Here is a 21175-nt window from a genome sequence, read left to right as displayed (position 1 = left end):
GCAACCACAGGTGACCATGGGTGACCACGGGCAACCACAGGCGACCACAGGTGATCACGGGTGACCACAGATGACTATAGGCGACCACGGGTGACCACAGGTGACTACGGGCAACCAAAGGCGACCACGGGTGACCACAGGTGACCACGGGTGACCACAGGTGACTACAGGCGGCCACGGGTAACCACGGGTGACCACGGGCAACCACAGGTGACCACGGGCGACAACAGGTGACCACCGGCGACCACAGGTGACTACGGGTGACCACAGATGACCACGGGTGACTACGGCCCCATGCAGACCAGGACCAGAGGACGGTGAGCCTGGGTGCCCACTGCCAGCTCCCAGCACCCCTGGGTCCCGGTCCCGCGCTGAGGGGAGCAGCTGCTGTGCGGGCGCCCCCAGGCCTGACTCAGCCCCGTGTCCAGCACAGCGCCGAGGCCGGGGAGAGGGAGGTGGTGCCCCCGTGCTGCCCCAGCCCACGGTGACCTCAGGGAGCCCGCACGGCCACAGGGGTGGGGTTGCGAGCCCCCAGGACACGGGCACCAAGTGACTGAAGACAATCAAGTTTATTGATTGGCGTGAGACCAGCCGGAGTGTCTACAATAAACCCACCTGGGGACTGACCCCTCTAGAGAGCCCATGGCCAGAGACCCCGTGGCCCAGAGACCCCCATGGCCAGAGACCCCCACCAAGGCCCAGAGACACCATGGGCCAACAACCCCCATAGCCAGAGACCCCCATGGTCAGAGACCTGCATGGTCAGAGATCCCCACGGCCCAGAGATCTCAGCAGATCAGAGACCCCCAGTAGTCCAGAGACCCCCGTGGCTCAGACACCTCAGCTGTGCAGAGACCCACAAGCCCACCCCCAGGTCTGGGATGCCCTGGGGTCTGAGGAGAAAGGACAGTCACAGTCCCTGGCCCCCCCCCGCCTCCCCCCCCCCTGAAATACAGGTGCCCCAGTTGCATGGGTGAGGCGGGGGCGGGCGGGTGACACTGGGAAGGGTCCAGGGAGCCGGGTGGGGGCACATGCTTGTGAGCTTTAATCCCGCGGCGAGGGTAAGCAGGGCAGCCGCGGAGGCCCACAGAGGCACTGGCCCGCGGGGTGCTGGAGCTCAGTCCTCCCGCGTCCCAGCTCTGCTCCTCAGTCCAGCCCAGGGAGGGCTGCCAGGCCGGTCGGTCCTGCTCCACCCTGGGCGTCCACTGCAGCCTCCCTGTGAGTGGGCGCAGGGCACGGGTACGAGGGGAGCAGGCTCAGGCAGCCCTCCTGGCCCGGCCTGGCCCTGCCGGGGGTGTGCCGACTGGGCTGAGGCCGGGGTCCCACATCCTGGAGGCCGGGGTCCTGCGTCCTGGGGGCCGGGGTCCTGCGTCCTGGGGGCCAGGGGTCCTGCGTCCTGGGGGCCAGGGTCCTGCGTCCTGGGGGCCAGGGTCCTGCATCCTGGGGGCCAGGGGTCCTGGGGGCTGGGGTCCTGCATCCTGGGGGCCAGGGGTCCTGTGTCCTGGGGGCCGGGGTCCTGCATCCTGGGGGCCAGGGGTCCTGTGTCCTGGGGGCCAGGGTCCTGCGTCCTGGGGGCCGGGGTCCTGCATCCTGGGGGCCAGGGGTCCTGCGTCCTGGGGGCCGGGGTCCTGCGTCCTGGGGGCCAGGGTCCTGCGTCCTGGGGGCCAGGGGTCCTGCGTCCTGGGGGCCAGGGGTCCTGTGTCCTGGGGGCCAGGGGTCCCGCATCCTGGGGGCCAGAGGTCCTGCATCCTGGGGGCCGTGGTCCCGCATCCTGGAGGCCAGGGGTCCAGCATCCTGGAGGCCAGGGGCCCTGTGTCCTGGGGGCCGGGGTCCCGCATCCTGGAGGCCAGGGGTCCTGCATCCTGGGGGCCGGGGTCCCGCATCCTGGGGGCCAGGGGTCCTGCATCCTGGAGGCCAGGAGTCCTGCATCCTGGGGGCCGGGGTCCCGCATCCTGGGGGCCGGGGGTCCCACGTCCGGGTCAGGGTCCCGGCAGCACGGTGGGCGTGATGCTGAACAGCAGGTCTTCATTGCCCCGCCGGACCTCCAGTAACAGCGCGGCCTCCGTGCGCACGGCCTCCTGCAGCTCTCCCGAGCCCCCCAGCGGCCGCCCGTCCACCTTCACGATGACGTCGCCCACCTGGATGCCGCCCCTGGGGGACGGGACGGGGACCCAGCCGCTCAGTGCCTGCGAGCTTCCCCTGGTGCCGCGGTCCCCTGCTTGGGGTGCCGGGGGCCAAGCCCTCCCGGGTGAGGGGTCTGTGGGTCCCACGGGGAGAGCTGAAGGAGACCCCACCCAGGCCCCCCACCCTGGGGCCCCAACCCACACCCCCTCGGGACCCCCCCACCCTGGGGCCCCAACCCACCCCCGCCCGGGACCTCCCCACCCTGGGGCCACAACCCACCACCCCCCCCCCGCCCGGGACCCCCACCCCGGGCTCGCACCTCTGGGAAGGCGAGTCTGGCAGCACGTCCTGCACGTAGACCCCGCTGCTCACGGCCGGGAAGTCCGGGTTGCTGGCCCTGAGCTCACCCACCAGGCTGCAGAGACCGGCGTCAGGAGGCACCCCACACGGGACCCCCCCACGGCCCGGCCTGCCGCCCCTCACCCGGGGCTTAGCCCTACCCGTCAGGGCTCCCAGACACCGTGTGGGTGGCGGTGACGTGCGAGTGAGGCAAGAAGGGTGATGTCACGGGGAAGGTGACAGGGAGGGTGGTGTCACGGGGAGGATGACAGGGAGGGTGGCGTCACAGGGAGGGTGCACAGCTGCAAAGCCCTCTAGTCTGCACAGAGCAGGGCTCTGCTCTCCGGCTCCCTTAAGACGAATATTTATGGGGAGTCGGGCGGTGGCACAGCAGGTTAAGCGCATGTGGCACAAAGCGCAAGGATTGGCGTGAGGATCCCGGTTTGAGCCCCCGGCTCCCCACCTGCAGGGGAGTCGCTTCCCAGGCGGTGAAGCAGGTCTGCAGGTGTCTGTCTTTCTCTCCTCCTCTCTGTCTTCCCCTCCTCTCTCCATTTCTCTCTGTCCTATCCAACAACGACATCAATAATAACTACAACAACAATAAAAAACAAGGGCAACAAAAGGGAGTAAATAAATAAATATTTAAAACATTTTAAATAACAACAACAATAATGACTACAGCAATAATAAAAAACAACAGCAACAAAGAGGAAAATAAATTTTAAAAATTAAAAAAATAATGATAACAATAACAAAAAACCAAGGGCAACAAAAGGGAAAATAAGTAATAATAAAAGACATATATTTATAGGGGCCGGGTGAGGCACACCCACTGGAGCACAAGGACCCGGGTTCAAGCCCCCTGGTTCCCGCCTGCAGGGGGGCAGCTTCACAGGCAGTGAAGCAGGGCTGCAGGTGTCTGTCTGTCTCTCTCCCTCTCTGCATTCCCCTCCCCTCTCAATCTCTCTGTTTCTATCCAGTAAATAGAGGAAAAAGTTATTAAAAAGAGATATATATTTATAAACCATCAAGTCCCCCAATGAAAACATTAAAATATAAATCTAAATAGTAACAGTATTTATTTATTTATCTATCACTATCTTTACATTTTTCCTGCCCAGGGCCAGGCGGTGGCGCACCTGGTCAAGCGCTCACAACACAGGGCACAAGGACCCGGGTTCGAGCCCCTGGTCCCCACCTGCAGGGGGGAAGCTTCACAGGTGGTGAGGCAGGGCTGCAGGGGTCTGTCTCTCTGTCTCTCTCCCTCTCAATTTCTCTCTGTTCTGTCCAATAATAAATAAAATTAAAGGGGGGAGGAAAGGAGAGGTAGGAGGATGGTGGGCAGCCACATGGCTGGAGCAGTGGGGGGAGAAGAGACCACAGGCCAACTGACAGAACAGAGACAAGAATGAAGATGGGGGGATGGATGGATGGATGGATGGTGGATGGATGGATGGATGGATGGATGGGTGGGTGGATGGAGGGATGGATGGGTGGGTGGATGGAGGGATGGATGGATGGGTGGGTGGATGGATGGATGGATGGATGGATGGGTGGGTGGATGGATGGATGGGTGGGTGGGTGGGTGGATGGAGGGATGGATGGATGGGTGGGTGGATGGAGGGATGGGTGGGTGGATGGATGGATGGATGGATGGGTGGGTGGATGGAGGGATGGATGGGTGGATGGATGGATGGATGGGTGGGTGGATGGAGGGATGGATGGATGGGTGGATGGATGGATGGATGGGTGGGTGGATGGAGGGATGGATGGATGGGTGGATGGATGGGTGGATGGATGGATGGATGGGTGGGTGGATGGAGGGATGGGTGGGTGGATGGATGGATGGATGGATGGATGGGTGGGTGGATGGAGGGATGGATGGATGGGTGGGTGGATGGATGGATGGGTGGGTGGATGGGTGGATGGATGGATGGATGGGTGGGTGGATGGAGGGATGGATGGGTGGGTGGATGGATGGGTGGGTGGACGGATGGATGGGTGGATGGATGGATGGATGGGTGGGTGGATGGAGGGATGGATGGATGGGTGGGTGGATGGATGGATGGGTGGATGGATGGGTGGGTAGATGGAGGGATGGATGGATGGATGGATGGGTGGATGGATGGGTGGATGGATGGATGGATGGGTGGGTGGGTGGGTGAGTGGCTAGACAGATGGGTGGATGGATGGATGGGTGGGTGGATGAATGGATGGATGGGTGGATGGATGCTTGGATGGATGGATGGATGGGTGGGTGAGTGGGTAGACGGATGGGTGGATGGATGGATGGATGGGTGGGTGGATGAATGGATGGATGGGTGGATGGATGCTTGGATGGATGGATGGATGGGTGGGTGAGTGGGTAGACGGATGGGTGGATGGATGGATGGATGGGTGGATGGATGGATGGATGGATGGGTGGGTGGGTGGATGGATGGATGGGTGGGTGGGTGGATGGATGGGTGGGTGGGTGGGTGGATGGATGGGTGGATGGATGGATGGGTGGGTGGGTGGATGGATGGGTGGGTGGGTGGGTGGATGGATGGGTGGGTGGGTGGGTGGATGGATGGGTGGGTGGATGGGTGGATGGATGCTTGGATGGATGGGTGAGTGGGTAGATGGATGGGTGGATGGATGGATGGGTGGGTGGATGGATGGGTGGGTGGATGGATGGATGCTTGGATGGATGGGTGGATGGATGGGTGGGTGGATGGAGGGATGGATGGGTGGGTGGATAATGGAGGGATGATGGATGGATGGTTGATGGACTGGTGGTGGAGGGATGGTGGATGGGTGGGTGGATGGATGGGTGGATGGATGGATGGTGGGTGGGTAGGTGGTGGATGGTGGATGATGGAGGGGTGGTGGAGGGTCCGACAGGCTGGCTGGCGCTGAGCAGGGAGTGTGGGGCAAGTGGGCAGCAGTGGGGTGCAAGCAGAGGCCACAGGGTGGCTGTGTGGGGTGGAGGCAGTCGGGGAGCACGTCGGCCCAGGGGAATCAGGAGACGAGTGAGGCCGTCAGATCTGGGAGGCGGCCATGGCCAGGGGTCCCAGGGCCCCCGAGCGCCGGCACCGCGCGAGAGACAGGACCATTCCGGGCTTGCTGTCCAGCGGGACTGTGGACAGCTGGCTCTGCTGTTCTGAGGGACGGCCCCTGGGCTACGTCGTGGTGACCTCAGGAAAGAAATCCAGAGGCTTCCTGGAGGAGGGGGCCCCAGAACGAAGGCCCGCGGGAGGCAGGCATGAGGGGAGTGGGGTGAGCTGGCCTAGATGCCCCGGGGCGCGTGGCCTGCTGGGCTGGGACGGGGCTGGGGGAAGGGCAGGAGGCTCCCACCCCGGCGGGTGCCCACCTGGGTGTGATAGTCTGCATGCGAATGCCAATGAAGTGCTTCTTTGAGTCTGAAAGGAGGTCGGGCTCAGTCAGCCCCCAGAAGGCCCCACACCTGGGCTCCCTCAAGGCCCCAGAGGCCGTCTGGGGCACCAGCACCTCCAGCCAGCACAGCTCGGACATGTGCCCCCAGCCCCCACTCACCCTAGGCGGCCGGTGGGCCCCCCACCCAAACCCTCGTCACCCCCTCGCCCAGCGGTGACGCCCAGCCCTGACGCCGCACAGTGACCCCCAGCGCCAATGCAGCCCTCACGGAGACACCCCTACCGCATTTTGCACACTGCCCCGGCCCGGCCAGAAGCAGCACCGACCTCGCCGGCACCTGCCGACACCCATGGGCCCCCGTGGGACGCCCGCACCGGGCCAGGAAACCCGCAGCTTGGAAACCCTTGCAGCCCCCGCCTCCGGGTGTCACCCAAAGGGACCCGGGCCCATGAGCCCCTCACAGACGCCAGCACTGCCTCCTGCACATGCCAGCTGGTGACAGGAGCTGTCACGGGGCGGGAGGGCACACCTGGCCGAGCACGCGTATCATCAGGCACAAGGACCAGGTTCGAGCCCCGGCCCCCTGCCAGCAGGGGGGAAGCTGCACGAGCAGTGGAGCAGGGCTGTGGGTGCCTCTCTCTCTACTCCCCTCTCAATTCTCTCTGTATATCCAATAACAAATCAGTTTATAGATAAATATCATAAATACATGTTAATGCACCTATTTGAATGGATATAAACATAAATATATAACTATTATTATTATAAGTAAATGTTATGACATTAGTAAGTAAAAAAATTATTAAATCAAAGTATTTTTAGCAGTGGGTTAAGCGCACGTGGCACAAAGTGCAAGGACCGGCGTAAGGATCCCGGTTTGAGCCCCCGGCTCCCCACCTGCAGGGGAGTCGCTTCACAGGTGGTGAAGCAGGTCTGCAGGTGTCTGTCTTTCTCTCCCTCTCTCTGTCTTCCCCTCCTCTCTCCATTTCTCTCTGTCCTATCCAACAATGACAACAATAATAATAATTACAACAATAAACAAGAGCAACAAAAGGGAATAAATAAATAAATAAATAAAAGTATTTTTAAAAGCCAGAGCGATGAGAGAGGGAATCAGTGAGAAGCCCAGAATCAGTGAAATGGCCCCACCATGCACCTGACCTGTGTGGGTGGGAGAGCCGGGCGGTGGCGCACCTGGTTAAACGCTCACATTACAGCAAACAGGGACCCGGGTTCAAGCCCCTAGTCCCCACCTGCAGGGGGGAAGCTTCACGAGTGATGGAGCAGGACTGTGGGAGTCTGTTTCTCTCCCTCTCTGTCTCCCTTTCCCTCTTGATTTCTCCCTGTCTCTATCCTATTATAAATTAAAACATTTTAGAAAGAGAGCACCATCGCTAGAACTCAGAGGCCCCTCCTGCTGCGGGGATGGGGGCTTTGCAGGAAGCTCCTCCGTCGGGGTCTCGGGGCTCCCTGCGCCCAGGTGCCGCTTCCCTGACCAGGAGCTCAGGGCGCCCCCGGCTCCCGGTTTTGCGAACCCCAGGCTGCTGCTTTTCAGAACAGCCCCAAGTTCTGAGAGTCGCGGCCCCAAGGGGAGGCCGGGGGGCTGGTCTCAGGGGAGCCCCCACCCCGACCGGAGGCGGGAGACCCCCCACCAGCCTGCGGGACCCCCCACCCCAGGGAGACGGGGCTCCCAGAGCACCATGAGGTGTGTGGGGGGGCATCACACCCAGATAGAACTGGGGTCCCTGCCCTTCCCCATCCTGAACACGGGCGCGTCTAAGCGAGGAGTGTCAGCTGTGGGTAAGAAAGAAGGGGAGGAGAGAGGAGAGAGGGAGGGAGGGAGGGAAGGAGAGAGAGAGAGGGAGGAGTGGAGAGAGGAGAGAGAGGGCGAGAGAGGGAGGAAAGAGAGAAGGGGAGAGAGGGCAAGAGATAGAGGAGAGAGAGAGAAAAAAGGAGAGAGAGAAAAGGAGGGGGGAGGGAGGGAGAGGGAGGGATAGAGAGAGGGGGAGAGAGAGAGAGAGAGAGAGAGACCAGAACCTGCTGAGCTCCGGCTGATGGTGGTGCTGGGCAGAACCTGGGCCCCCAGCCTCCGGCAGGAGCGTCTAGTGCAGAACCGACCTGTCTGATTTCCGACCCAAAGCACAAAGACCACTGGGGGGCCGTGGGGGTGCTGAGCCCCCAGCAGGACTCAGGGCCCCTCCCCGCTCTGCCAGTCCAGGTGGGAAGGGGGATACGGCCAGTGACCAGCCCGAGACCCCAGCTCCTCTCTGTGAGCCCCGGGGCAGCAGGAGAGGCTCCTCAGCTTGGGGTGGGGCGGGGACCCAGGAAGTCTGGGCGCCGGCCGGCCGGGCAGCTCACGGACTGGATTACAAGCAGCAGACGCCCCAGCACCCAGGCACTGGGAGGGGCGAGTGTAGCCACCCAGCTGGGGTTGCCGGGGGCATCTGGGGGCAGGGAGCCCCAGGGGCTGGGGAGGGGGCAGCCTGGGGGACAGACCCCCAGAGGTCTGCCGAGGGTCAGTCCCTGTGTCCCTGCAGGGAGCCAGCTGGGCGCTCTCGTCTGGGAGAGAGAGACCCCCAGTGGCACCCGGGACCAGTCCGCACAGGGCCGGGTGCAGGCGTGGCCGCCCAGACAGACGGCCGCGGGACGGAGGGCCAGCACCCAGCCAGAGCAGCGGGGCTGCGGTGTTCATGGTGCCGTCCTCGGGCCGGGGTGGTGGGCGCAGGGCCCTGTGGGTGGCGGGAAGAGCTGGCGGGTGGGGGTCTGGCCAGGTCTGCACCCAGCAGACCAGCTCTGGGAGTGGTGGCACCTCGGGGTGGCTTCCCGGGAACGGCCACCATGTGGCCCAGGACCCCCACCCCAGCGAGGCCGGCACCCAGGGCGGCAGGTGGATGCAGCAGAATAAGGAAGGGAGGGATGGACAGGCAGACAGGGCGGACAGCGGGACAGCGGGCTGGGAGAATGGAAGGGAAGAGAGAAGGGAGGAAGGGAGCGACTGTGGCCAGGCAGGTGGGTGGGTGGATGATGGACAGATGGAGTGCAGAAAGAAAGAAGCAATAGTTGGATGGAAGGATGGACAGAGAGGTGAAATGAATAAGTGGATAGATGGACAATGGAGGGATGGACGATGGATGGATGGAAGGATGGATAGGTGGGTGGATGGTGGATGGATGGATGGAAGGATGGATGGATGATGCATGGAGGAATGGATGGGCAGATAGATGGGTGGATGATGGATGATAGATGGATGATGGATAGATGGTGGATTATGGATGGATGATGGATAGATGATGGATGGATGGATCATGGATGATGGATGGATGATGGATGATAGATGGATGGATGATGGATAGATGTTGATTGCATGGTGGATGGATGGTGGATGGGTGTTGATTGCATTATGGATGGATGATGATGGATGATGGATGGATGATGGATGATGGATGATGGATGGATGTTGATTGCATGGTGGATGGATGGTGGATGGATGATGGATGATGGATGGATGGATGGTGGATGGATGGTGTATGGATGGTGTATGGATGGTGGATGGTGGATGGATGGTGGATGGATGTTGATTGCATGATGGATGGATGATGGATGGATGGATGGATGGATTATGGATGGATGATGGATGGATGGATGGTGGATGGATGGATTATGGATGGATGATGGATGGATGGATGGATGGATTATGGATGGATGATGGATGGATGGATGGTGGATGGATGGTGAATGGTGGATGGATGGTGGATGGATGTTAATTGCATGATGGATGGATGATGGATGGATGGATGGATGATGGATGGATGATTGATGGATGGATGGTGGATGGATGGTGGATGGATGGTGGATGGATGATGGATGGATGATGGATGGATAGTGGATGGATGGATGATGGATGGATGTGGACGGGGTGATGTCAGTGAGTGGAAGAGTAAGTGGGTGGCAGCAGCCAGTGGGTGAAGCTGGGCAGGTGGACGGAAGGGAGGGGCTCAGGCTTTGACGTGGAGACCGGGGTGCCCAGCGCTGGGTGGCGGGTCGGGGGGTCCCAGTCTCGGGGGCCGGGGTCACTGCCCGCCTGTGAGGAGGACGGGGCTCCTGAGAGCAGCCGCTATCCTGGGGCCTTAGGTGAGTCCTGACCGCCAGGGACCCATCCCCCAGCACCCGCCGACCTGCTCTCCCCAGAACACCTCTGCCCATCACCTCTGCCCGGCTTCTCCTGGGACCCCCGCCCCCCCGTGTCACCTCTGCTCGATTCCCTGGGGACCCCCACCACAGGGACCTCCCCATGGTCACCTCTGCCCAGTTTCTCCTAGGGACCCCCCACTCCAGGGACCCCCACCCCAGGGACCTCCCCATGGTCACCTCTGCCCGGCTTCTCCTGGGACCCCTGCCCCTTGTGTCACCTCTGCTCGATTCCCTGGGGACCCCCCCACCCCAAGGATCCCCGTGGTCACCTCTGCCCGGCTTCCCCAGGGACTCATCGAGGAAGCGTGAGATGCGGTCGGAAGGGATGGCAAAGGAGATTCCGGCAGCCACCTTGAGTGTGTTGATGCCAATGACCTCGCCGTCCTGGGGGGACAACCAGTGGGCCACCCGGTCCCCGACCGCCCATCCTTTCCCATGGCCCCTCGGGGGCCCCGCATCACTGTGGGGGTGTCAGCCCTGCCGCCCCCCAAACCTGACCGGAGGGAGGGGCACACGCAGAACCCTGGGGGGCAGGCCACTGAGGGGGACTAGGACGGGGCGGTCTGCACGCAGCACCCTCCCCCTGCGAGACGCGCCTGCCTAGCACAGGACCGCCACCCCGGGGGCCCCCACCCAGGGTTGCACCCACCCTTGGGGGTTGCACCCTCTAGTCTTGGGGGGGTGGCAGATATTTGCAAACAGACTTGGGGGTCCCCCAGACACCAGTCAGGTCTGGCCCAGATGAAAGCCCAGGGCCTCCCTGGAGGTGGCAAAATGCTCAGGTCAGGGGCCATTGGGTGCTGACCACCCCTGCCCGGCCTTTAGGGGGAGGCTGCCCAGCCAGGACACTGACCTGCTGCCTTCCCTCTCCCGGGAACAACCAGCCTCCACCTCCAAGGCCGGAGATGCTGCTGCCTCCAGGAAGCCCTCCCTGATCCCACTCGCCCCGCCAGGACTCCAGTGACCCCACGGCGCTCTCCTTGGTGCTGGTGTGTCCTCTCCACTACAGGAGACCCTGGGTGGGGACAGCCTGTGACACGGCCCCCGGAGATCTAACCAGGGTGAGGAGGCTGGGGCGGGGGTGGTGCAGGGAGAGAACCCGGCCCCAAGGCTGTGCCCACACCCCAAGTTCCATAGGTCCCCCCGGCAGGTCTGGGGAACCTGTCCCCCCACTTTCAGACCCCGGGGCCCGGGGGAGGCCACCCCAGGGCAGCCCCTGTGTGAGCGGGGAGGACTTACCAGGTTCACCAGGGGACCCCCCGAGTTCCCATACTGCAGGGGAGACAGGGACGGGGCGTTACCGCGTGCAGACGGACGGACGGATGGACGGGCCACTGTCCCACCCTCCCCAGCTGCCAGAGTCAGTGGCGGGGCCCCGGGGAGACCCCAGCAGAGGCTCAGTGAGTAGGGCGCAGGCCCTGGATTCCATCACCAGCACCACATCCAGAGCTTCCTGCCGGGAGGTGGCGAGCCCCCCACAGCACCTGGGCCCAGACCCCAGCGCCACAGGGGAGCACCACAGAGAGCTGGGGGCGGCTCCACAGTGGTGGATCCGAGCCGTGGTGCTTCTCTCTCTGCCTGCCTGCTTCTCCTCCCCTCCCCTCCCTCTCTTTCGCTCTCTTTGGGGGAGGGGAGGGGGAGGAGGGGTGCGGGGCCGGGCAGGGCCATGTTGGGGCTGTGGGGGGCGGGGAGGGCGGGCACCCACGTTGATGGTGGCGTCCGTCTGGATGTAGTCCATGTCCGAGTCGCGCAGCCCCAGCTCGCGGCCGTCACGCTGGGCGGAGCTGACGATGCCGGTGGTCACCGTGTTCTGCAGGGCGAAGGGGCTCCCAATGGCCACCACGAACTCGCCCGGACGCAGGTCCCTGGAGCTGCCCAGCAGCAGAGCCGGGAGTGGGCCCTGGGGACGGGACACGGGTCCTCCTCAGCCCTCAGGGTCAGGGGCCACAGGGTGAACCTCAGTCACAGGGTCAGAGACCACAGGGTCACCCTCAGTCACAGGGTCAGAGGCCACAGGGTCCTCCTCAGCCCTCAGGGTCAGGGGCCATGGGGTCACCCTCAGTCACAGGGTCAGAGCCCACAGGGTCATCCTCAGTCACAGGGTCAGGGGCTACAGAGTCATCCTCAGTCACAGGATCAGAGGCCACAGGGTCATCCTCAGTTACAGGGTCAGGGGCCACAGGGTCACCCACAGCCACAGGGTCAGAGGCCACAGGGTCATCCTCAGTCACAGGGTCAGGGGCCACAGGATCATCCTCAGCCACAGGGTCAGAGGCCACAGGGTCACCCTCAGTCACAGGGTCAGGGGCCACAGGGTCACCCTCAGTCACAGGGTCAGGGGCCACAGGGTCACCCTCAGTCACAGGGTCAGGGGCCACAGGGTCACCCTCAGCCACAGGGTCAGGGGCCACAGGGTCACCCTCAGCCACAGGGTCAGGGGCCACAGGGTCACCCTCAGTCACAGGGTCAGGGGCCACAGGGTCACCCTCAGTCACAGGGTCAGGGGCCACAGGGTCACCCTCAGTCACAGGGTCAGGGGCCACAGGGTCACCCTCAGTCACAGGGTCAGGGGCCACAGGGTCATCCTCAGTCACAGGGTCAGAGGCCACAGGGTCACCCTCAGTCACAGGGTCAGGGGCCACAGGGTCACCCTCAGTCACAGGGTCAGGGGCCACAGGGTCACCCTCAGTCACAGGGTCAGAGGCCACAGGGTCACCCTCAGTCACAGGGTCAGGGGCCACAGGGTCACCCTCAGTCACAGGGTCAGAGGCCACAGGGTCATCCTCAGCCACAGGGTCAGGGGCTACAGGGTCACCCTCAGTCACAGGGTCAGAGGCCACAGGGTACCTCTGGACTCTAAGCATCGAGGGTCGCCCACCCGCCATGCCCAGTCCCCACCTTGGGCTGAATCTTGATGGTGGCGATGTCCGCCTTCTTGTCAATGTCCCTGATGGTGGCCTCATGAGCGTCCCCGCTGAGCAGCTGCACCCTGAGGTGGGGGCGCCCGGCCGTGGCCTTGGCACTGGTCACCACGTGTGCGTTGGTGACTATCAGTCCAGCCTCGGACACCACGAAGCCGGAGCCGCTGGACAGGGGCACGTTGCGGCCAAATAGGGGGTGCCTGGGGGACAGGGGGTGGTCAGTGGGGGGCAGGGGGCGGGCAGGGGGAGGAGGAGTCAGGGGGAGGGCATTCTGGGGCAGGGAGGGCAGGGGGCAGGGCTGGCAGCAGGGTGGCGGAGTGGCCAGGGGTCAGGGCGGGGCAGGCTGGGCACAGGGTGACAGCATGACCAGCCCTGCAATTTGTGGGGCAGACACTCTGCTGTTCCCTCCCAGCTGCTGGGCTCACAGCACCTGAGGGGCACCCATCAGGGAGGCTGAGAGGGTGGGTCCAGGCCTGGGGTGCAGGGCCCAGCCCTGAGCAAGGGCTCTGCACCCCTGCTTCGCGGGAGCTGAGCTGATCAGAAAAAGCGTCCTGAGCTGGGGACGCTTCTCTCAAAAGGGTGTCTGGGGGACGTCCCAGCTCCCGCTGTCTGCAGTGAGAGGTGGGGAAACTGAGTCACAGAGCTCTGAGCTGCTTGCTGGGGCCTCAGACAGTGCAGGGTCTGAAGTTGGCGACCAAAGGTAGACCCAGCCCTGCCCCCCAGGACCCCCCTAACCTGCCCCCCAAGACCCCCCTGACCTGTCCCCCAGGGCCCCTCCTGACCTGCCCCCCAGGACCCTCCTGACCTGCCCCCCAGGGCCCCTCCTGACCTGCCCCCATGACCCTCCTGACCTGCCCCCATGATCCTCCTGGCCTGCCCCCCAGGACCCTCCTGACCTGCCCCCCAGGGCCCCTCCTGACCTGTCCCCCAGTCTCCCTCCTGACCTGCCCCCCAGGACCCCTCCTGACCTGCCCCCAGGGCCTGGCTCCCCCCACCTGTGGTTAGAGGAGGTGAGGCCTGGGGCCAGCCAGGACCTGCCACTTAGCAGGTGAGGGCTGAGCTCAATGACAGGTCTGGACAGCAGGGCCGGAGGGCAGGGAGGGGACACGGGAGGGGTCAGGCCCAGCTCTGTCCACCGATGGGGGGGCAGACTCAGCTTCTGGGTCCCAGAATGGGGGTTCCCAGCAGACACCCGGGCTAAGCGGGGCCTGGCTGGGGGTCCCAGGGTCCCCCCTCTGAGCAGGGAAGAGGGGTGGGGGCTGCCCTGCCCTGGGTCGTGACCTCTGAGCCCAGGTGCTGGCAGACAGGGCCCCTGCCCACTCAGGGAGGCTCCTGGGACATGAACACGCCCATTGGTGGGGGCTGGTGACAGAGACCCGCAGGGTGGGTGGCACCCAGGTGCCACAGGGGTGGGGGCTGGCACACCTGGGCTGCCGGGGGGGGGGCAGCCGCAGGGGTCCGTGGGGCTTGTCCTGGTGCCTCTGAAAGCAGCAGAGAGCAGCATGGTGGGGAGGGTGGGGGCACCCTGCTGCCACAGAGGGCATGGAGGATGCTGAGGGGTGAGAGGTGCTGTGCCTCCATGCCGGGAGGGGACAGGGACTGGTCCCAGGGGACCTGGACTCAATACTGGAGTCAAATTTGGGGGTGAAAGGACAGGAGGGTTAGGGTGCCCATCTGCTGGGCCAGGCTGGGGGTGCCCATCCCGCTGGGTGAGTCTGGGGGTGCCCGTCCCGCTGGGTGAGTCTGGGGGTGCCCGTCCCGCTGGGTGAGGCTGGGGGTGCCCGTCCCGCTGGGTGAGGCTGGGGGTGCCCATCCCGCTGGGTGAGGCTGGGGTGCCCGTCCCGCTGGGCCGCGACACCTGAGGAACAGCTCCACATGCACCACGGCAGGCGCGATCCTCTCCACCACGTCGGCGATGAAGTTGAACTTGTATCTGGGGCTGCTAGGCTGGTGCACACCTGCTCTGGCACGAGAACCGGGGCGTGAGGCACCAGACCCCCGACCACAGGGGCAGGCTCAGGGGGTCGGCCACCACCCCCAGGCCGGGACCCCGGGACCTTCTTGTGGTTCCGCTGCCCAGTAGCCGGCTGGGCCCGCCTCCCCAGCCTTCTCTGCGGCTGGGACCCGAGGCCGGGCTGGGTGGAGCCATGCAGAGCAGAGGCCTGAGAGAGGAGACAGAGACCCTTACTGAGACGAGACAGAGACCCTCACCAAGAGAGGAGGCCGCAGACAGTAGCTCCCACCCATGGGAGCCAGGGAACCCTGCCCGGAGCCCTGTCCCCAGAGAAGGTGGCCAGACCCCAGGCCCGCACCCTGCTCAGAGACACCCCGCCCTCGCCGGTCAGAGAGGACTCGGGCCTCACATGCAGCGCCCAGGCTGCCGGTTCCCGCTTCTGTTTCTTTATTTCTTTTGCCTTTTTCTTTTTAACAGAAAGAGGTGAGGCTGGGACCCCAGCAGTGACACACATGCCTGTTATGATGTGTGAACCCCACCTGCAGGGGAGGCTTCACGATGAGTGGGGTGGGGCTGCCGGGGTCTCTGCTAATGTTTCACTTCATTTATTGGATAGAGACAGTCAGAAATCAAAAGACAAAGGGAGACAGACAGACAGACAGACCCCCTACAGCCCTGCTCCACCACTCGTGAAGCTTTCCCCCTGCAGGTGGGGACCAGGGGCTTGAACCCGGGTCCTTGCACACTGTAACGTGTATTCAACCAGGTGCGCCACCACCCAGCCCAGCAGGTGTCTCTCTATCTCCCCCTCTATTTCTCTCTGCCTCTATCCAATAAATAAAGAAAACATTTTTAAAAGTTATCTTTATTTACTGGACAGACACAGACAGAAATTGAGAGAAAGGGGGTAATAGAGAGAGAGAGAGAGAGAGAGAGACAGAGACACACCCGCAGCCCTGCTCCACCACTCGTGAAGCTTTCCCCCTGCAGGTGGGAACCGGGGGCTCGAACTGGGTCCTTGTGCCCTGTAACATGTGCGCTCAACCAGGTGCGCCACCACCTGGCCCCAAGAAAACATTTTTTTTTTAATGAGAGGAAGAGAGGGACAGGGAGAGGGCAGACACCAGAGCACTGTCCCAGCGCCCAGAGAGCTCCCCCCGTGTGCCCGTGGGGCATCCATGTGGTACCTGCCCTCTGCCAGCCCTGCTGCTATTATCATTTTGGGAGAGACAGAGACAGACAGACAGGCAGACAGACAGACAGACGGCAGGGCACCTCTACTCTCCTGCACACCGAGGCCTCTGGCATGCAGGCCCTCCCCTCCCCCCCACAACGGCTCCTTGATTCCTGGACCCGCTGCCACAGCGGCCAGAGGGAAGGTCACCACGGGCTCCCCTCGGTCCTGCCGCCCCACTGCTGGTCTGTCCTTTAAGCCGCCCGCTGTGGGGCTGGGGTGGGGCAGGGGTGAGTCACCCCATGAATCAGTGGGAAGAGAGGCCCCAGCGGCTGAGCTGGGACCAGACTGTTTGGGCCCCGCCCCCCCCGGGCAGCCAAACCCTGAGGTCAACGCCTCCACCAGCGCCCGCCCGGCTGGCCTTGTTTTCACAAATAAACGGGCAGCTGGGAGGACTGGGGACAGAGCAAGTCAGGCCGGGTGTGGGGGGGGGGGCGCAGAGTGGGGGGCGGCGAGGACAGACACCTGTCCCCCACGTCAGTGTGGAGTGGGGTCAGGACCGCCCACCCTCCCTGTTCTTGAAGCTCCCACCATCGGCAGTTGGGCCCCGGTGTCCCACCCCTCTGTGGCCTCACCCTGGGCTGTGTCCTTTGACCTCCCCTGTCTGTCTCCTTGGCCTGTTCCTTGTCTCTCGAGGGCTAGCCAGGACGCCACTTCTAGGGAGCCCGCCAGGACTCCAGGCAAGCTCTGTGGCTATCTCTCTCCGCCTGGTCCCATGTTCCCTCTCTCAAAAGCCTGTCCCTCCAACCGACCTTTCAGGCCCTGAGCAAGAGGGAGTGAGACAGACAGACAGACAGGAGCCCTGAGCAAGAGGGAGTGAGACAGACAGACAGACAGGAGTCCTGAGCAAGAGGGAGTGAGACAGACAGACAGACAGGAGCTCTGAGCAAGAGGGAGTGAGACAGAGGACAGACTGGAGCCAGACAACGGATGTTCTCCAGACCCAGCCATGGGGGGCCTGCACTCCACCCTCAGGCTCCACTTCCCGCCTGCACTTGTCCCCGACTGACCCCTCCCCCAGGCTCCCCTCCAGGGTAAGCAGGGTCCACCCCCATGCCCAATGGCCCAGGGGTTCAAGGACAAGATAAGCCCCCCGGCCCTGCCCCCCAAAGCCCCCGGCCCTGTCCCCCAAAGCCCCAGGCTCTGCCCCCCAAAGCCCCAGGCCCTGCCCCCCAAAGCCCCAGGCCCTGTCCCCCAAAGCCCCAGGCCTTGTCCCCCCGAAGCCCCAGGCCTTGTCCCCCAAAGCCCCAGGCCCTGCCCCCCAAAGCCTCAGGCCCTGCCTCCTAGCCCCAGGCCTTGTCCCCCAAAGCCCCAGGCCTTGTCCCCCCAAAGCCCCAGGCCCTGCCCCCTAGCCCCCTCCCTTTGGCCTTGGCCAGTGCACCAGCTGTGTGGCCCCAGAGAGAGTCTGGGCTTGGGGCCAGCCCCCTGGCTGTGACAGTGCCTTGGGGTGTAGCCAGCCTGAGCAGGGGCCTCTGTCAACAGCCCAGCACCCTGCCGGCCAGAGCTTCCTGGGTGACCTCGCGCCCGTGGCTGGGCGTCCACTCTGGGCCTCTCCCAAGAGCAGATGAGCAGCTTGGGGCTGGGGGGCTGGAGAGCAGGCCCTCGGGGGTCACCGCCCGCACCCCCAGGCCTCGGTGCTGAGTCTCTGCTCTGGGAGCCCCATGGCAGCTGGGCCCTGTCCTCGGGGAGGGGGCTGAAAGCGTCCCCTGGGGGTCCTGGGGGCTGGGGTCCTGGGGGCTGAGGGGCTGGGGTCCTGGAGGGCTGAGGGGCTGGGAACCTGGGGGTCCTGGGGGGCTGGGAACCTGGGGTCCTGGGAACTTGGGGGTCCCGGAGGGCTGATGGGCTGGGAACCTGGGGGTTGGGGTCCTCACAGCTGGGGGCCTGGGGGGCCTGGGGGCCTGGGGGGGCTAGAGCCCTTTAGACTGGGTCTCTGGGGACTGGATTACTAGGGGGCCTGGGGCCTGGGCCACTGCAGGTCTGATGGTGGGTGGCCTGATGGGGAGGAAAAGATGCTGATTCCTGCAGACCCCGGCTCAGGGCTGGACCCCCCAGCCCGCAGGCAGAGGCAAGAGCCCCTTGGGTGGTGCTGACTCCCAGATCGGGGTCACTGGGGTGGCAGGCAGGGTGACAGGAGATTCCTCCCCCACCTGCCGTCCAAGGAGCCGGGGTGAGTCTGGCTTCCCTGGGGAAGCCGAGGGTCAGAGGGGAGCAGGCCCCCTAGTGGGCCCCTGACGTGGGGGTCCCAACATGACACAGCTGGAGACCCCTCGGTCACCTGCCCCCAACAGCCAGGCCACCCTGGGGCCCCCACACACCCGGCTCCTCTCCTCTGGACACCCCCGTCTTCCTTTGGGGTCCCCTCGCTGGGGGCCTGCCCCATCTCTGAGGACTTGGGGTGCCGTGCTGACCCTGAGCCTGCACCTCAGCCCACCTTCCAGGAGATGCCTCAGATGCTGGGTGGGGGCAACAGACTTTGGGGAGTTTCTCCCAGCCGCTGCACTGAAGGAGCCCAGGTCGCCAGGGCCAGGCCGCTGGGAGGGGGTTGAGGGGACACAAGTCCCCACCAGGGTCACGCCCTGTCCCGGGCCCTGGCTGCCACCCCCAGGCCCCATGGAGTCGGGCACCCTGAGCAGCTAGAGGATCCCACAGCACCGGGTACCTGCGGGACTGAGTCGGCCTGGGGACCAAGGATGGGTGACGCCCCCACCCCAAAGCAGTAGGGCGGGGGGGGGGGGAGGTCAGGCCTGGGCTGTGGGGTCGGTCCCATTCAGCAGCTGCTGGGACCCCCGCAGAAAGAGGGCGGGTCAGGGGCCGAGCATCCTTCCACCTGGCACACCCCGACCCACCTCAGCCTTTCAGCAGGAGAGCCCGACCCAGCCCCTCAGAGGCGAACTCCCTGGGGTAACCCCCACAGCCTGCCAAGACCCCCAACAACCCAGGAGGAAAGCGAACCCCCAGGCCAGCCTCAGACTCTGCACAGGACCCCCAAAGAGAGTTCTGAAGTGCCCTCCACCTCCAGTAGGGACCCCAAACTCACAGAGCCCCTTCAGTTCCCCGGACCCCCAGCCCTGTGCAGCCCCCACAGTCCGCAGCACCGGCCTCTATCCCAGCGTCCCGAGCACAATATCCGGATCCAGGAGGTGACCCCAGGCCTGAGGTTCCTGGAACCCCCAGAACCCCCAGATTCCTGGAACACCCAGACCCACCAGACTCCTGGAACACCCAGAACCCTGGAACACCCAGACTCCTGGAACCCCCAGACACCTGGAACCCCCAGATCCCCCAGACTCCTGGAACCCCCAGACTCCTGGAACCCCCAGACTCCTGGAACCCCCAGACAACGGGAACCCCCAGATCCCCCAAACTCCGGGAACACCCAGACTCCTGGAACCCCCAGATCACTGGAACCCACAGACTCCTGGAACCCCAAGACACCTGGAACCTCCAGACACCTGGAACCCCCAGGCTCCTGGAACCCCCAGATCCCTGGAACCCCCAGGCCCCTGGAAGCCCCAGACCCCCAGACTCCTGGAACACCAGACCCCACAGACTCCTGGAACCCCAAGACTCCTGGAACCCCCAGACCCATGGAGCCCCCAGATCCCTGGAACCCCCAGAGCCCTGGAAACCCCAGACGCCCAGACTCCTGGAACCCCCAGACCTCTGGAACCCCAGACCCTTGGAACCCCCAGACCCCTGGAACCCCCAGAACCCCCAGACCCAGGGAACCCCAGACACCTGGAACCCCAGACCCCTGGAACCCCCAAACTCCTGGAACCCGCAGACCCCTGGAGCCCCCAGACCCCTGGAGCCCCCAGACTCCTGGAACCCCCAGACCCCTGGAGCCCCCAGACCCCTGGAACCCCCAAACTCCTGGAACCCCCAGACCCCTGGAGCCCCCAGACCCCTGGAACCCCCAGATCCCTGGAACCCCCAGACCCCTGGAACCCCCAGACCCCTGGAGCCCCCAGACCCCTGGAGCCCCAGGCCGCCAGCATCCAGGAGCCCCTCCAGAGCCCCTGACTCAGTCTCCTGCTGGCTCCGTCTCCTGGAGCCCTGGCTCACCTGCGGGGCAGGACCCTCAGCCCCCCTCACCCCTCACCCTCGGCAGCCCCCTACCCCTGCCGCCCCCTCACCCCCGCACCCCCTCACCCGCGGGGCAGGCTCCGGGCTGGGGTCGCAGGGGAGGCGCCCCCAGCTCGCGGGCGCGGCGGGCGGCCGTCTGCAGGGCGCAGGGGCTGGCGTAGGTGCGGCCGTCGGAGCCGCAGGCCGGGCGCTCGGAGTGGCAGCGACAGCGGCCCCGCACGCAGCCCAGCCCGTCCCCGCAGCCCGGCGCGCCCCGCGCCCCGCACGCCTCGCCCTCGCCCGCCGCGCAGCGCAGGCAGCAGCCGCACGCGTCGGGCTCGTAGCCGCTGGGGCAGCGCGGGCTCGGGCAGCGGGACACGTCGCAGCGCGGGGGGCAGCCCGCGGGGGGGGCCCGAGCCGCAGCCAGCACGGCCAGCGCGGCCAGCAGCGGGGCGCACGCACGCATGGCGGGGGGCAGAGGGGGCGGGCGGGGGACAGAGGGGGCGGGCGGGGGACAGGGGGCGGGGGGCAGAGGGGGCACGGACAGGGGGACGGGCGGGGGACAGGGGGGCGGGGGGCAGAGGGGGACGGACAGGGGAACTGGCGGGGGACAGACAGGGGGACGGGCGGGGGACCAGGGGCACCGGGGGACAGCGGGGGCGCTGCGGCTGGGCGGGCTAGGAGCGCAGGGCCATGACGGACAGGGAGAGGGGAAGGCTAGCGAGCTCCTCTGCGACCCCCCTGCCGCTCCAGCGCTTTTAAGGCTTCGTCCGCCCGAAGCCCCGCCCCCAGGGCCCCGCCCCACCCACTCAATGTCCCGCCCGCCTGAGGCCCCGCCCCACCCACTCAATGCCCCGCCCGCCCGAGGCCCCGCCCCCAGATCCACACCACGCCCACTGCCACGAGCCTTTAAGCTACTACCGGAGGCCACGCCCCGTCCACAGTCGGCGCCTGCAAGGCCCCGCCCCTTTA

The 21175-nt window shown here is 64.9% G+C and overlaps 1 protein-coding gene across 3 annotated transcripts; it reads right to left on the bottom strand.

Annotated features, from left to right (window-relative positions):
- Positions 1–1929: 1929 nt before the first annotated feature.
- HTRA3 (HtrA serine peptidase 3) lies at positions 1930–20684 on the bottom strand. 3 transcript variants are annotated; one of them, XM_060188553.1, is made up of 9 exons: positions 20291–20684; positions 14809–14908; positions 12928–13150; positions 11735–11929; positions 11269–11301; positions 10299–10413; positions 5816–5864; positions 2444–2539; positions 1931–2151 (listed from the first exon to the last, which is right to left on the bottom strand). In XM_060188553.1, exons 1-9 carry the CDS (start codon positions 20667–20669, stop codon positions 1980–1982), a joined length of 1362 nt encoding a protein of 453 aa, XP_060044536.1. In that variant the 5' UTR covers positions 20670–20684; the 3' UTR covers positions 1931–1979. The 3 variants fall into 3 exon arrangements, with proteins under 3 accessions (XP_060044537.1, XP_060044536.1, XP_060044538.1); XM_060188554.1 differs by lacking the exon at positions 11269–11301 and having other exon boundaries at positions 1930–2151; XM_060188555.1 differs by lacking the exon at positions 5816–5864 and having other exon boundaries at positions 2014–2151.
- Between the last annotated feature and the right edge of the window lie 491 nt (positions 20685–21175).

The sequence above is a fragment of the Erinaceus europaeus genome, chromosome 3 (assembly GCF_950295315.1).
Source record: "Erinaceus europaeus chromosome 3, mEriEur2.1, whole genome shotgun sequence".
NCBI lineage: Eukaryota > Metazoa > Chordata > Mammalia > Eulipotyphla > Erinaceidae > Erinaceus > Erinaceus europaeus.
The sequence above is the reverse complement of the archived record's forward strand: the minus strand, read 5'-3'. Positions and strand labels throughout refer to the sequence as shown.